Source organism: Pterocles gutturalis, unplaced genomic scaffold, assembly GCF_000699245.1.
Source record: "Pterocles gutturalis isolate BGI_N339 unplaced genomic scaffold, ASM69924v1 scaffold49299, whole genome shotgun sequence".
Classification (NCBI taxonomy): Eukaryota; Metazoa; Chordata; class Aves; order Pterocliformes; family Pteroclidae; genus Pterocles; species Pterocles gutturalis.
This window is the reverse complement of record NW_010137589.1, coordinates 1,273-17,764: the sequence shown is the minus strand read 5'-3', so window position 1 is coordinate 17,764 and position 16,492 is coordinate 1,273. Positions and strand designations below refer to the sequence as shown.

The following is a 16,492-nucleotide window of genomic DNA, read 5'->3' as shown; positions in this document are numbered from 1 at the left end:
TAAATCCAGTAACATTTATTTATCAAACTTGTTAAAATACTTATTTTTTACAATTACATATACTCCATTTTCTTTCTGGAACAGCCAGACTTGCAACAGTTTTGCAATGTTTCCAGCACATCTGGAAAGGTTATATGTACACCAGAAAACTATACACGTGTATCTAGTTCTATTAGAGGAGACCATTGTCACTAGCAAAGGGCCAGATGACACACATGTCTAGGAGACTCTCAGGGAGCCCCCCCAAGACTTGCAGGGGGTGTGTTTCTAGCACTCTGCTGAGTGCCCTGATACCAGGCCACAAAGAGAGAGAGAGAGGCTGCTGTGTTTACTGCCCTTGGGCATGTGTGACCTGCAGACACTCTACCACATTTAGAACAGGAGTTACACAAACCACCAACAAATGTGCAAGACATACAGAAGACTGCTTGTGAACCAGGTTTTGCTGTATTTACTAAGGCCTCTGCCAGCTCATCTGCCTGCTGGCTTGCTCCTCCAGTTGCATGGCAGCACCCAGGGCATCCAATGTTTCTGTAAAGAAAGACAGTGACAGGGTGACTGCCCTGGAAGCTGACCTCCCCAGCCCATCTGTCCCCCTCAGCAGCTTAGCAGGGCTCTGCAAGGGCCACAGAGGGAAGTGAACTGGGCAAAAACTGTTCAGTCAACCTCCAATTCTGCCTGGTCCTACAAAGCTCTTCAGCTCTGCTTGTTCATTTCTACTCATCAACAGTTTAAAGCCTGCAGTTTGCAGTTCAAACTAATGCCACTAATCCAGCCATGCCAGAGGGACAAATTTCCCTGGCCTATAAGATAGAGAGGGTAGCAGGACATTTAGTCATGTTGTTTTGTCACCACTGCCTCCATAGTGAATGGAGGGATACAGCTCTCAAGCTGCATTTGAGATGGAGGACAGCCAGGGCTGCTTAAGAGTCACTACTTCACATTAACAGTTCACTTTGAAGAGACAATTTTCAGCCTCATTTAAAAAAACCCCAAACCCTCACAGCCCTGTTTTTCAGACACAGACTGCCAGCTGTAATGGGTCAAGTAACAATCAAAGCCCAAGTTATTGCAACAGTGGTAGAAATGTAGCAGTAACCAGTGTAGCTACCCCTGTCCCCGTCACGCAGGCTATGTACCCAGCACTGTTACCATGCCTCAGCCAGCTCATACATCTGCGTCACTGCCTCTCTACTACTGCCTCAGCCAGCACAGTCCAAATGAAGGCAGGCAGTGCTCAGGGAACAGGCAGCTGACATCCTCCTGCACAGAGCTAGGAAGTCTCCAAACTGGGTCAGAACTGAACGGTCAGAGGGATTTTGTTGCACATTATGTAGTGCCCTGTACTAAGGCAGAAGCATGCCGAATGCAGGTGCTGACAGACATGGCATCTCAGTATATGCCTGGCAGACACTTGGTATAAGTGGATGGGTATTAAGGCCTGATACCCATGAAAACAGGAGTGGAAACAGTGGGCATACCCCTGTGAATCCCTAGAACATGGCACTGTGACCCATTTCTCAAAGTCTGTTTTTTGGCCAAGGCAAAAAGACAAACTATATAACTAGCCAAACAGACTTCAGCTCATCTGCTCTTTGTGGATATTGCATTCTGCTCAAGGGGAGGCAGCTTTATATGGCAGTGCAAAGGAAGTGGAAGTTACTAGTCAATTTTTTACTTTGGAAAGTACAGACATTTCTGTCCTAGGAAAGTGATCCATAAGCTATGCAGAAGGACTGGGTGCTCAAAGCCTCACAGGTATGCTGGTGTTATTTTCAGGTATTTGAAAAAAGATTAGTGACAATGCTAGTCAGAGACAGGCATTAACATACCTCTGACACCAAGGAAGTTTCTTGAGCTCTCCTCTACAAAGTGCTTAGCTCTGCTCACAAAGGTCTCAAGATCATAGTCTGGTTGCTCTGTGATTCCCAAGAGGTAGTCAACTTCAGTGGTCATTCTCTGTATTTATAAGGATAACAGCAACAAGAAATTGACTTTCTGGAAATTCAGTTGGTTTCTTCAAATCTTGCACACAAATAAGACAGCTGAGCTTCTGCAGACCATTACCACTAGTGCTCATTAGCAGCAAGTAGAGGTTGCTAGCTGGAGGGGGAAGTGGGACCAGCTGTCCACGAGCACTGAAATGCCCCAGCTTAACCAGTGAGGCAGGAAACAGCAGGAAAAAGTTGGCAGTGAAGAAAAAGTAACACCACTGATAGCATCTTGCAGTGCAGCCCACAGCCTGCCCAGGAGCAGCACATTGCTTTGCACTATCGATGTGCAGAAGGCAGCTTGTGCTGGGCTTGCCTCTTCCACATACCTGTCTCAGTTCTCTAAGCTGTTCTATAACCTTCTCCTCCCGTTCACTAATTTGAGTCATAGCTTCACGGAAGTTGAACATGTGTGGAGACATATCTTCCTCCTCATCCTTGAAGAGCTGCAAGAAACAGCCCAAGTAAGAACAGCAAGTCATTCCCACCTTTGAGATCGGTTCAGCCGACTGCACACACATACATTGTGACCTGAGCCTTCTCCACTGGTGTCTGTTCCCTCATTCTCAGTCTCCATCTGATTCTGTGTTTCACCACCTCCATTATGAGGGCTGAGCTCTTTCACTCTGGAACAAGAAGATTTGTCACTCAAACTTCTTCTAGCAGTTTCTGGGCTACAGCATCACAAAACAGTTACTGCAGTCTAGGAAACATTTGACTGCACTTAAAGTTGCACATTATCACCCCCAGAACAAGCTCACATAGGCAGAAACCCCAGAAGGCTGTGGGAAGGAAAGCTGAGAGATGTTTGTCTCCGTGCCTAATCTAGGACATCTCCTGGAGAGAAATGTTCAAGTACACAACGCTAATTGCCAGCAATGCCCTCCACAGATGCAGTCTTCCACATGTCAGCTTGCTCTTTCGTGACTATGAGACCTTAGTATAGGAAGAAAAGGAATAAGGCTGATTTTTCACAGAGATCTACTGTGCCCAAATAGGCCTATAACAAGGATAAAAGTCATGGCTGATGACATGGTACTAGAGGCAGATGTCAGATATCAGCTGGGTATTTAATCAGCTTCATATTTCCAGGGAGTTTCAGCCTAATACCCTTTCTTATCACTTGAACTTGCCTTGTGCACTAAGAACCCAGTGGGACCAACTCAAAACTACAATCTTACTGAAGCATGCTGAGTCAGATGTTGCATTTTGTCCTGTATTTAGGAATGACTACCCACCAGAAGAAAGAAAATGCAACTTCAATCCAGAACCAAATCTGGGAATCTGCCAAGACTCAGTGTTCCTGAATGCTTATGACAAGAATTATCATACATCCTTTCAGAGAGTGGAATATTTTCCAGGAAGGAACCAAGCAGCCTTTTGTGAACTAAATGAAGGGAAGCTACCAAGCCTGAAGTGTGCAAGTGTCATCTTGTTAGCATGCGACAAAAGTCAGTCTTCTTTTTACTTGTCACCTCACTGGAGAAGGGTAGAGACATGTAAAGCAGAGACCAGGAGGCACTCACTGCTCTGTCACAGGGGTTTCAGTTATCAGCAAGACCTAGGGAAACCTAGGGCTCTGTCCCTGCAAATCTACCCTGCGCTGTAGGTACCCAAGGTCAGCAATGGGGCACCCAAAACACACACTCCCACCATTTGCTTCGAGGCATTTGAGTTCTCCAGGCCCTTCAGATTTCACCCAAAGTCTCCAAGGTGCCATACCCTATTAGTTCATATCAAAGTCCATCAAGAACACCAAGTGTTTTGTGTCACCTGTACAGCCATGTCAGGGACACATTCTTAGCACACCACTTACAGATGGGACCCAAAGTACTACAAAAAGTAAAGGGCATAGAAGTAACCATTCAGGCCAGAGTAAACCCCTCACAAAAAATAGGGCAGTCCAAAGTTGAGCATAAGAGACTCCTCTGAGGAAAGGAGACACTAGTCACACTTTAATACAATCTCTGGCTCACACAGAGAGCACCCAGGTTAGTTTCATAAGACAACTCCAAGATAATTTGCTTCTAACCAACAACCTCTAAATTGCTATGACAGGCAATGACAAGAGAACTTTTGGTCAGAATAAAAGTAGCCAAAACACCTTCTGCAACAAGAGTAGAATCCCCAGGTCAGAAAGGCCATTACCTGTCAGCGTATCTCAGTGTGTTTAAGGTGTACTCGCATGAACTCATGCCTGGAGAAATCATTGCTATCTGCAAACAGAACAAAATACCTCAGTGACTCCCACGTCAGACTTTTACTCATGTTAATGGTCCTACAGATCTCACAAGGCAGATGGGATGTTAGAGCAAAGGGTTAGAGCTGAGACATTCTGTCAGGTCCATTTTTCTTTATAGCTTCTGTGGGACATGCCAGTGGGCCTGTGTCCAGCTTTCCACTGGCTTTGTGTACACCACCGTGCTGCACCCTCCACAGGAAGCAAAGCACACCAGGTTCTACTGTAGATTCACTGTGTGAATGACTTCTGCAGCCCTGCTTCTGCTGGGGCTGGGCAAATCTCACCAGTTTTTGATCTCAGTCACCATGGGTGAGTGGAGGAAGAAGACTGCATGACATTTCTGCAGAGAACTAGAGCTTTATGACTTCAAAGTGCCCTCAACTCTAGAAGAAGAGCATGTAGCTATTTGGTCAAATTGCAGAACCCATAAACAGTGTGTATGTTTGTGCAATGCATGTACTCACCATGCAGGTCCTTGAGTTTGTTCCTATGAAAGAGTCTCTCAGCACCTGGGTCAGCTTGCTCTCCCGGAAAGGGGTATGAGATTTGTTCTGCCCTAAAGCTCGGATACATTCCTAAGAAAAGACAAGTCTTGTGAATGCAGTATCTTTATCTCTTTGCAAACAGCTCTGCAAGCTATCAACCACTAATTGCTGGTAAACCCAACAGGCAGGAGAACAGTTATCTCTATTTCTCAGTAAGTACTTCATGGCCTTTTAAATATGCTCCAAGTATTTGCCTGTCACAGGACAGCTGGTATATCCATCATATGTGGGGAAAAAAAAAAGACCACTTGAATTAAAAAAGACCACTTGAATTAAGCTTGAAATGGCTGTACCAGTGTCTGGCCTGACACAACTGCACTGCTTTCCTGGAAACACTCTAAATGGAAGTATGAACCATTTTCAGGGTTGTTAACATACTAAATTAGGATCTTTTTGGGGTTCTTTTCCCTTGCACTGGAAATAAACAGAACAGATAACCCCAGAGCTGAACAGAATCCATGTGTTGGTTAGCACTATTTGCTCCTGGAGCTATAGCTCACCTTCAAAGCCAGCAAGCTCTTATTGATTTCTGCACCTTCCATTCGTGTCTGCCGATCAGCACTAGATGTGTCTGCACCCCTCTCATTTCCTGCCAGATCTACCAAGGAAAATTTGCCAAGCTGTTTCCCTCTTCGGCGTAGTATGATTTGGAAGCAGGCGTGTGACCGTGAAGAGCTAGCATTCGCAAAAGTCTGCCCAGATGTCCTACAGCAAAAATGATAACAAGTGTTAGAACTATGCCACAGAAGATGTGATAGGTCCCAACAGCACTAGACAAGACCTGCAACCATGAAGTTGTTTAAGCTCCCCAGTTTTATACCACATATTAATGCCTCAAGTTGCATGAATTATGGAATTATCTCTGATATAAGAGCACAGAAGGACCACTGTGAGAAATCTGAGCCTGCACCCCAGTTGCAGAGACTTAAGGCTATTTAATCTGCTGGTCTTAACTCAGCCAGCCTACACCGGAATGCCTTTGACTGCTAATGCCTTACGTGCATTGGGAGCTGGAAGACATCCCTTCAGGACTGCATCTCCCTGCCTCAGAGCAGGCCACATGTCATTCTCCTAATGCATCTGCCCTTACACAGTAAGCTCACCCAAGCCCTCCACTGAACACCATTAGCTAGCACATTACAGTCATGGTAAATCCCCTTCTCCAGCCAATCTGGCATGGCACTTTACCTCTGCTGTGCAACTGCACCTGCCCCATCACTGTAAGACAGACTAGAGTCTTATAAGTTACCATAAGCCTCCCTGTGACCTTCATTGTCATTTATTCCCTGAGGAGGCTGGCTTGATCTTAAGTCCACAGGAAACTACTTGTGCTCCTGTAAACTAGCTGCTACTTCTAGAAAGCAGCTACACTGCTCAGTTTAGCTCTGACACCAGGGCAGCCATCTCCTCATGTGATTAGTTTCTCTTCTTGGAGTTACATGAGGCTATATGAAGCAAAAACTCTGACCTTCTCTATGGAAGACAGGCTAAACACATCCCTGCTAGCCCTTTATTCTGTAACCATCTTGTATTCATGCAGAGGTGCTGCTCAGTGCCTGCATATTACTGGGAACAACAAGATCCTATTTAAATCTCAAAGCACCAGTTACAGACATTATATATTTTTTGTAGACTTGGAGGTACAACAGGACATGACTTCTTATTGGTTTTAAGGTACCAAACCTGCAGGCACTGCCCATCTCAATCATTCTGATGACATCCTCAGCACAGCCAACTTGTCTCTCTTGAAGACCAACAACCTGGACCTGCTGCTTGCCATCCTCCAGGACTCGAAGCTTTGCCTTCTTATTCAAAAGGTCAAACACCTATATTCAGGCAACAAGATTGAGGCAAATCTGAATAAAGTCTCCTTTAAGTATTTTGTGCTGTTTTTATAGAAAGCTACATAAAAACAGCACCTCTTCCAATTCAATTCCAAACACACCAAGAACAATAGACTATATAAAACTATAGAGACTAGTAAGTTTCACTCAGCTACTTATGAAATATTCAGCCAAAGAAGTCAGCTCAAGATTTAAGAGAGTCTTACCTTGCCATTGTATATTTCAAAGAAAGTCACATAGACTTCCAGGTCCTGACTCTTGTACCTGGGCTGGTTTAGTAGGAGGAAGACATCTTGTGCTAGTGGGAAAGGCAGAAGTTTAGTTAACTAGTTTGAAACACATTTTAGTTGCTACTTGATCTGCTTTCAGATATTGAACAGCCATAAGGCAGTGTCTAGCAGCTGAATGGCAGTCATCCTAAACAAATGCTAGTGAAATAATTAGTGCTATGCTACCATCTGGAGAACAGTTTCGGCAGCATCCTCCTCCAGGGACTGAAAACACAGGGGAATACAGAAGTTCCTACTGCTAATGTCACCTGTGGACAGTAGTCCTTACCAATCTGGAGGAACATTGACCTGATATTGTTTTGGATAGGCCTGGAAAAGTAAAGTATTTTTGTTTCAAGCGCTTCTTGCTGAAAGCCTAGAAAACATGCACCCCTGCGCATCTGCATTGCTGTTGTTTGGAGACAGTACGCCAGATTAGTTCATCCTTTGGCCAGGTCTAGTACAGCTTTTCACAGTTAGGCTTCAGACTAACAAAGCAAAGACTTTCCTTGAGGGCCAGTCATAATTAATTTTCAGGAACCAGCAAACAATTGCTCTTGTTTCAACTGCCTTGTTACACAGACTAGTTTCACAATATGCCCTTCTAAAGGGAAGGTAGGGGAGATCAGGGTTTGTGGTGCTTTCTAGGCATTATATCAAGGAGCAGCTTCTAAGCATCTGTTTTCTGAAGTAATTTTGTATGTGCTAGGTTTTTGCATCTAATGCTTACAAGAAGAAACACATACATTCATATGCTTTCTGTATATAGAACAAGCTTAATATTAGAAGTGGTCAGGGTTGCATTGCATTCAAGTCAGGTATTTCAAAGCACCATCCTTAGGTCTCAGACAAAAGTAAAACAGAAGAATCAAGATTAAATGGTCCAGACCAAGAAATGCCAAACTAGAAAATATGCCATCTCTTTGCCTCAAAGCCACATATCTTCTGGTAAGTTTAAGAAACATGAGGAGACTTTATCAGGGAGTGTAGTGATAGGACAAGGGGTAACAGTTTTAAGCTGAAAGAGGGTAGATTTAGATTAGCTATTAGAAAGAAATTCTTCACTGTGAGGGTGGTGAGGCACTGGAACAGGTTGCCCAGGGAAGTTGTGGATGTCCCATCCCTGGAGGTGTTTGAGGCCAGGCCGGATGAGGCTTTGAGCAACCTGGTCTAGTGGGAGGTGTCCCTGACCATGGCAGGGGGGTTGGAACTAGATGATCTTTTAAGGTCTGTCCCTTCCAGCCCAAACCATTCTATGATGATGATGAAGTGTGGATCTAGAAACTTACAGGCTGGATGAAAAATATTTTGTGAAACTGATAAAATAATCATAACTCCTGCAGCAGACACCACTATTTATTACTAGAAACACAAATACTTTATGTTTTACTGGAAACATTTTAAATAACCATACAAAGAGAGATCTATTTAAGAAAAACAAGCACTAATTTCATTTTTGTATCTAAAGAAGAATCAACTTACATGCAAAAGCGTATATGCCCTTTGAGGCATTCTGTGCTCTCCCAGAGAAATCACCACCCATAGTCTATGAAAAGAAAAGGCCAGAGGTGAGGTGCGGTGCAAACAGGTCAGGCTACCTCATTTTAGTCCCAAGAACATACTAGGAAGATACCATATATACATATATGCTCCAATGTCAGCAAGATTATTAGAACACAGTGCAATTCAGGATAAAATTAGTTTGCTGCTTTCCTGTCAGTACAGAAAGAACATCTGGACTATGCAAAGCAACAGCTGAATGCCTGCAAGGCTCTGCAGTGGCAAATCAAAGCAGTTGTTCCTCCAGTGCATGGCCTTAATCATACAACCAAAGAGCCTCTGGTCAGAAGAAACAAAGCCTCATTTTTTAGGACATAGGTTGAGTAACATTCTCACTGCTACTTGCAAAAGCTCACATGTGATATCAAAATGCATCAACTGCTAGAGCAGAAAATACCTTTAACTCCTTTTGACCAAGGTAACTTTAATCCCAATGAAATTTTCAGTTGGTGCTATCCTGGTGACTTGCTCTACCACTTTTTTATGCATCACAGTCAATTATTTAAAACACAACTCAATCCCACGACACATTCCCAATCTACCAGAGTTTAATATGCAGCACTCCAGACTCAAGGTATAGATATTGTCCTTGTACTAGTTCTGCACCCTGGGATCAGGAAGGGAAAGTAAAACTTCATTGCCTATGATTTTAGTGCCTCATAGTTGTCTTCCTGTAACGATGCTCAGATGAGCAGGTTTATCTGCTAGGCTGAATGTATATATATATAATACGTAGGCTAATAGCTGCACCTTGCAGACTTGAGTTAGGCAGCAACAGCCATTTGAAGCAAGGAATAGCCATGACTAACACTAACATGTCAGGACATCCTAAGTCTTTAAAAAGCCAACTATGGGGTGATTTTAGTACAATTTTCCTGACAACCTCAAAAGAAACCCACTAACACGTAAAACTACAGAAAAAGAGGATTAACAACTTACAAAGTATCAGCTTTAAGACAATAAAACTAAAATCAAAATTCCTTATACAAACCTACTCATTATCAACATCAAGGAGCTTTAAAATACTTCATCTAAAGCTAGAAAGTTTGAGACCTTAGAGAAAAACTTACATGTGTCTTGCCACTGCCTGTTTGGCCGTATGCAAAGCATGTTGCCTTCCCACCCTCAAAGATGGTCTCTACAAGAGGTCTAGCAGTGAACCTGGATATTCAGAAGGTAAAAGACAGTTAAGGCAAGCATTTCACACCCTTCCTCATCAGTTTTCCTAAAAAAAGCAAATAAAAGCAAGTTCTTACAAAATCAGCAAGGCCATGCCAAAAATAAGCTTTAGACATTTGTCCTTTTGTTTCCTCCAAGAAGGATTTTAATATTTGAGGTAGCAGTTTCTTTAAGCCAAGATGCCATCTAGCCATTGCTCTTTGTTTTCATCTTGAAATTCACTCCCAATAAGAAGAAAGCATTACCTGTATACCATTTCATTAGATGAGAATTCATCAAATGAGAAGTCAAATCTAAATGCTTGGGTTTCAAGGTATTTTGTTAGGTCCACTTTCTGCTTTGGCTCATGCACCAGCAGGACACACTTGCTTGGAACAGTAATCACATCACATTCCTTTTTCAGAAGTTCTGTTGACAGAAAAGACCCTCAGTTTTAACAAGAATAAGCAACAAACTTCTCCAGAGCTGCTTTGTCAGCACACTCACCTTGTTTATTGAGAGGGCGCTTCCTCACACAGACACAAATCCTATGTTCTTCTATCTAAAAGTAAGAAAACAAGTAATTATTTCCCCATTAGACCCACACCTACGTAGTGTTACAGATGCTGTAACATCTAGTGCTCCTGCATATCTACTTTTCTATATGCTGATCAGAGTTGCCTCCGCTACTGATCAGACCCACACGTGCAGGGATGCAAGTGTCAATATCCCTTCAGTGCAATAGAAGCACTACAAACAACCAACCTTTACACAGCATGCTCCAGCATAGCAGGTGGAAATGCTGCTATATGATAGAAAGTGCTCCAAATATTCTGTATTGGAATTAGTAAGAAGTTCAGTCCTTGGCCATCTTTCCAGCAAAACGTGTGATACCGATACTGCAGCTGCAGTAAAATTTAGGCAAAGTATTATTTTAATTTACCCCAGAGGTATTTTTGACCGGGAGCTTTTTACCAATGCAGTGAGTTTATCCATTTATGCAGCACAACTACACATCAGTGGAGGCTGGGAAAGCACATATTCCACTGAGTGAGGCAGAATGCAGATGACAAACTCTTCTTCTGTCATGCAGTGACACAAAACAAATGGCTGATTTCAAACAAATGGCCCATGGGATGTAGGCACACAAACCACCTTGTGTTCTAACTTAGTTCCCAGTTTGAACTGAAATGCTGTCATTTTTCACTGACCATAACAAGGCTTTTGCTAGACAAGGACTCCTTGCTCTCACGTATTACCCAATGCTTCCTCCATATTTGCTGAAGACCTCAACCAAGCCTGATTTTTCTAGGTTTTGACCTCTACTTTTTGACATAGTTTAAAATTACTTAATATATTGACTTACATATAACACTTTCTGCTATAGGGCAATAGTCTATTTTAACTTATACCTACAACAACCTAAACTACTATATAATATGCTTTGCCATTTACAAGCTCTGAAAAATACTGATGCTACCACACAAATCATTACTACATAATTGTAGAAGTGCAAGCTCTTCACTAGTGACATATACAAAGTAATGCAAGGTAGCTTAGCCCTAAATAGGAGAGGTGAGTGACCTCACATATACCACCAGGTGCCTCAAGATCACAATATGCTCAGAGAATTTCCAGGGTGCAGTGATAGTGCTCATATGCTAAGATGTTCAGTACAAAATAAAGAAGTCCGTCTACAGGCTGCGGTTAGTAGCCTCAGGATTTACTTACTGGGTCATTCATAGATATTGGCTGGCAGTCTAGATTTGCTCTGAATTCCTTGATCATCCGTGCAAACTCCCAGTTTGGACAGCTGCTGTCAAATTCCTGCACAGAAAAAACATGGATGTGAAGCTAATTAACCTGTTACAGCGAGACAAAGCCCCAGAGCATGCTAAACAATCAGCTGTACACCATTAGAAATTCTTCACTTACAGGCCACAAGATTCAGAACTTTCTGAAACTAGAATCAATCCATCCTAATGTACACAAAGCCTGTCCAAAATGTTTAGTTTCAGCTGTTGTGTTGCACTATCCTATACTATTTCCTGTCACTGGTGTATTGTAGAGTACTCCACCTGTGCACGCCTTGTCCTGATTTCACTAATTTGAGCTCTCTTTTCTTCTCTCTTGTTTTTCATTTTCTCCATCTCTTTCACAATGTTAGATCTTCTCCGAACTAGATAAAATGAAAACATTTCATTGGATTAAGTTTTCATACTAGGTTTTAAGCACAATAACAATATTTCAACTTTTCCAGGTTGCTGACAAACTGACTTGTAAAGGAAACAATCATCTTCAGAAGGATGGGCATTAATTTTGCAGCACTTCCTTCCCAAACGAGATCTACCTACCACAGAAACTGCCTAGCAAGCCACACTACCGCTCAGCATTTCTGACAAGATACCGGTATAACAGAATCACACATTTGTAGTAAAAAATACTCAAGATATTCAGTCTTACTGCCAAAGCCACCTTTTCAAAGCTTCAGTCTCAAGCATATACAAAGCAGCAATCACATAGCAATGCACTGCTGACTGGTGAGCCAGTTCTTACCCACTGCTCCCTGGTACCTGGGCTCACTGAAGAGACTGTTCTAGCAGCAGGCAGATTGTCCTCTGTATTTCCATTTACATTTGTCAGTGAGGCTTCTGGAGCACAGCTCAGCCTGCCAGTCCTGGTTCGTCCAGCTGCAGAAAGAAGCCAGGCCAAAACCAATAATTAGATCCCAAATATCAAGAATAATTCTGTAATTTGTAAAGCCTCACAGGCCACAGGCATTCCTCAATACTGATTCTGGATCAGGAGAGAGAACTAGCTAAAACCTGTAGTAAGCGTACAAATAATTTTTTAAATCCTTTGCCAATCACCAACTTTTATTCAAAGCTACAAATCAAGGCCACACCAGCTAGACAAGAATTTAGTATCAAGCTTCTTATTTCAATGTCTTTGCAGAACTTAATACACAAGTCATTCCCTCAACTATTCATTGGGTAGGTCTAGTAAAGAAATAACTACAATTTCATAATTCAAGTAGGCTCAAGTTCATGTTCTACTTGACCAGTATAGGTAAAACTACTGCCAGTCTAGCTACCAAGTGTGTTGTCAGCAGTATTAAGGCACTTCTTTTCCCACTCTCACCCTGTGAACGCCACTTTTTGCTGTTAAACAGACACCACATCCATCAACACACACCACAGCCCTCTGGCTAATAAAGCACATCATTATTCAACAATATTGTTTCCAAAGTCCTTTGAGAACCCCTTTGGGTAGGAGCCCTGGATATTTAAATAGTGGCAGACCTTTAGGTCCCTGTTGTTTTATAAATGAAGGGGTAGAGGTTGCTCCTCCCCCTGGAATTTGCAGTTTACCTAGTTAAATGCATACAAAGCATCTTGCTTCACAGAAAGAATTCACTGCATTCTTCCTCCACTCACCAGGAACTGATGAATTGTTTCTGGTTTGTGTAGAATTGCAGGGATCCACTCCCATCTCATTTTCCTGGAGGTTGCACTGAGATTCCGTGATAACAGACATTCTGGAACGGCCACGTACAGCTTTGCAAACAATTATTCAAGGTCAGCATCATGCCCCAGACACTCAGACATTTGCAAGTAATCAAGTGCTCACAAAGTGCAGAAGAGTGGGGAATAAGGTGTGTTTAAAAGGACCTTTTCCAGATCCCAGATGCATTAACAAAGTGCAGGACGAAGCTATGCAGGTGGGTGAAAAGTGATCATGAAATACACCACCACAGAAAAGCAAACAGTTCATTACAGATTTGTAGTTCCAGTTAATTTCTTTCAGATACCACTAAGAATTCACTACTATGGCAGTTCCAGAACCTTAATACCTAGGAAGGAGACAGTTACAAGTCAGGAAACTGGGAAATCCTGTGAAGCTTCACACCTGCAAGACTGTGCGAATTGTTTGATGGTGACAGTTGCAGTCTGGCAACTGGTCATGGGCAGCATCACGCCCACCATCACAGCACCCACGCACAGACAGTGTGTGGTGTAAATTGGAGTGGGAGCTTGGTAACACTGATTTCAGCTAAAAGACTCCATATAATCACAACAGCAAATCTTTGGACAGGGTCCTTTTGTAGGCAGTCTCCATGGTCACCTGACAAGGTATATTTCCTTCAGTGAGACCAAGTCCCTGACAAAGCTGCCTGGGGTAGAGATTGGAACATACACCTCAATAGATTTATAAAGAAAGCAAATCAGAGATGAAAAAAATAGAAGTGTGATATGAAAGCTAGAATTACCTTCACCTCTAGCAATCACAATAATTTATCCAGAATTATTCACTATGATTTTTAAGGCCATTAGGTTTGTTTCAGACCAATGGTTAATTTCAATTCTGGATCAAATTCCTTACAACCGTACCCACAAAATTCAGTGCTCATATCTATTAAATCTTTACCTGGAATCTTCTGCTCAGCTGCAGAGACATTAGTTGTCACTGTTGCAACTTAAGGAATAAAAAGCATCAGTTTCATTATGCTCAGAGATGGCATTTTATTCCATTTACTTTTGTCACCATGCCCAGACCTGATCTCATCATAAACTCAGCAGCACTTTTTCTGTAAATGCTAGTGCTCCTGGACAGGCATACCAGCTGGAGGATTTGCCGCATCTAAATGGGTTTGATTCAAGTCATTCTTGTACGAGGCTATTCAGCATCCTCCAAAATACTTATTGCTTCAGAGGACTGAAGCAAGGTCTGTTTCTTAATTCATTCTAAAGCACTGTTCCTGCTTCTCTCACTTTCCTGAACAAGATGGAGACAGACACCTCCTGATCTTTAATTTGTTTAGTCCAAGAACAAAAACTTCAAGCCAACATTAGCTCTCTAATTGGTGCAGTGCAGAGTTTGCAACAGGACACTCATGGGGTTTAGCTAGCTGTAATAACAGATAATAGTATTTGAGGAACTCTGAAAACACTGCTTCTCTCTTGTTCTCTGAGCAGGTCTTCAGGGACAAGACTGTGCCAGTAGGAAAGGCAACAGATATTTCACATTTGCCATTAGATTTTATACTTCAGGAAAGCCATGACCTCTGTGAGGACATTTTTCCATCAATCAGTGACTGGATTAAACCACCTTTATTTTTCCAGCTGGCTACCCAGCTCCATTAACTGACCTGTCTAGAGGCAATCACAACTTTGCCACATCATTTTGCTTGCCAGTTCACAAAATTTATGGAGAGTTCTCTGGATTTGAGAAAAATCAGGATGCTCTAGTACAGAATAACTTTTGACACATTAAGCTTCTTGGACTACTCCTGCCTCTCCAATCCAAGGGAATTTGTACTGTCATCTTCTGGTACCAGCTTCCTTGTCTTGCATCACATGCAACAGAAAAGGCCAGACAAGCTCAGCTGTTTTGTTTACAGCTCAGTTGTATGGAAAAGGCCGTGTTCTGGATAATTATGCACTTTACAGGAATCAGTAAATTAGCAACCATTCAACCTCAGCATCACTCAACTGTATTACAAATAGACCAGCAATGCTGCCACTTGCAATTCAAAAAGCCAAAAGAATCAATTAATAAGCTAAAAGAAGGTAGAAAGTTTTCCAACTCTTGATTCCTCAAGAAAAACAATTCCTTAGCAATCCCATACTCTGACATCTCTATCTTCTCTTCTGGCTTTACTCAAAACATCATACTGACATACAATCGTTGAGCTATGGCACACCAGCTGGCACTTTGGCTGCCTGGTCTGAAATGTCTCCAAGGATAAAGCTCTAGTTATTGTTTAGGGGGACTGTTTGAAAAGGAGACATCCATTTGTCACTGATGTTTCTTTCTTGCCCTTTCCACTCTCATTTTGACACTTTTAATCTTAATAACTGCCACTTCCCTTTTGTTGTTTGTGGCACTTTGTAAAACTCCCTATGAAGCTTTAAAACTCACTGCAACAGTGACTGCCTAGTGACCTTTAAAGCAGTGTCAAGGAGTAACTACAGAAATGCTGCAGGAAAGGGCAACATACCAACAAACCCCAGCTCACAGAAACAGGACAGTGATCTGTTGGCAAAGTTTCTGCACTCAGGAGTCCAAAGGATTGATAGGAACCAGTACAGTCTTTATTAGCACTGCCTAAATGAGCAGCCTTATAAAGCACTCGAATATTATGGCTGCAATGGAAGACCACCACAGTTTCACAGGGCTATAAGAGAGAAAACATTTTCTCACCTTCCCGTGGAGCAGGAATTTTTGAAAGGGTTGTTCTACGCTTCTGTTTCTGGAAAACAATGACTGCTGTAAGTAATCAGAATAAGCTGCAAACACCTAGCACAGCACTTCAAGACAACATTGATGCAACACGGATTTCTGAACAAAGTCTAACTATGAAACAGAAAAGACAAGTTAGAGACCTCAAACTTTAAGACTGAGGGTATTATTTATAACAAGACCTATGCTGTTGACACTTTAGTAGCTTTGGAGAGATTAAATCACTTTATAGCACTTACCTGTACAGTTACATTCTCTTGCAAAGGAAGGTTCTCTTTCACGTCTGCAGCAGGTAGTCCTTTTGATAACTCAGGATTTATTGCTATCACCTCATCAATATCAACCTACAAGAGCAAAGGCAGGACTTTACAGAGTGGAATATTGCTGCTACCACTTACAATTTTTTTTTTTAACCTTGACTTTCAGTACAGGCAAACAAACCTGACCCACTGCCTGCCAAATGTTAGATTAAAGCTGCCTGGAAGGGCAAGACAGCAGTTTATGTTCCATTTGAGTAGTCTCTTATGTTTAAATATGCTAGAAGAAATGTGCTAGTTAAGCCATTTACCCTCATCTGCCAAATACCGCACAGCTCTGCAGGTGCCATAGAGCACTTCTGAAGAGATGGGTAAAGCACAGT

The 16,492-nt window shown here is 42.3% G+C and overlaps 1 protein-coding gene across 2 annotated transcripts; it reads right to left on the bottom strand.

The window, feature by feature from the left end:
• Positions 1-359: 359 nt before the first annotated feature.
• Positions 360-16,194, bottom strand: KIF2C (kinesin family member 2C). Of its 2 annotated transcripts, XM_010082648.1 has the most exons (20): positions 16,092-16,194; positions 15,814-15,862; positions 14,038-14,085; positions 13,047-13,166; positions 12,183-12,299; positions 11,688-11,788; positions 11,341-11,436; positions 10,117-10,171; positions 9,876-10,038; positions 9,522-9,612; positions 8,374-8,437; positions 6,829-6,920; positions 6,462-6,604; positions 5,279-5,483; positions 4,698-4,808; positions 4,140-4,207; positions 2,515-2,617; positions 2,321-2,437; positions 1,833-1,959; positions 360-531 (listed from the first exon to the last, which is right to left on the bottom strand). In XM_010082648.1, exons 4-20 carry the CDS (start codon positions 13,144-13,146, stop codon positions 455-457), a joined length of 1,830 nt encoding a protein of 609 aa, XP_010080950.1. In that variant the 5' UTR covers positions 13,147-13,166; positions 14,038-14,085; positions 15,814-15,862; positions 16,092-16,194; the 3' UTR covers positions 360-454. The 2 variants fall into 2 exon arrangements, with proteins under 2 accessions (XP_010080950.1, XP_010080951.1); XM_010082649.1 differs by lacking the exons at positions 12,183-12,299; positions 14,038-14,085.
• Between the last annotated feature and the right edge of the window lie 298 nt (positions 16,195-16,492).

Excerpts from the sequence above, each read along its gene's own strand:
- KIF2C (XM_010082648.1), bottom strand. The coding sequence starts at position 13,146 with ATGTCTGTTATCACGGAATCTCAGTGCAACCTCCAGGAAAATGAGATG. Across the intron at positions 11,789-12,182 it reads AGTCTCTTCAGTGAGCCCAG|TTCGGAGAAGATCTAACATT; the intron begins GTACCAGGGAGC and ends CATTTTATCTAG. Across the intron at positions 8,438-9,521 it reads CAGGCAGTGGCAAGACACAT|ACTATGGGTGGTGATTTCTC; the intron begins GTAAGTTTTTCT and ends TTCTTTTCATAG.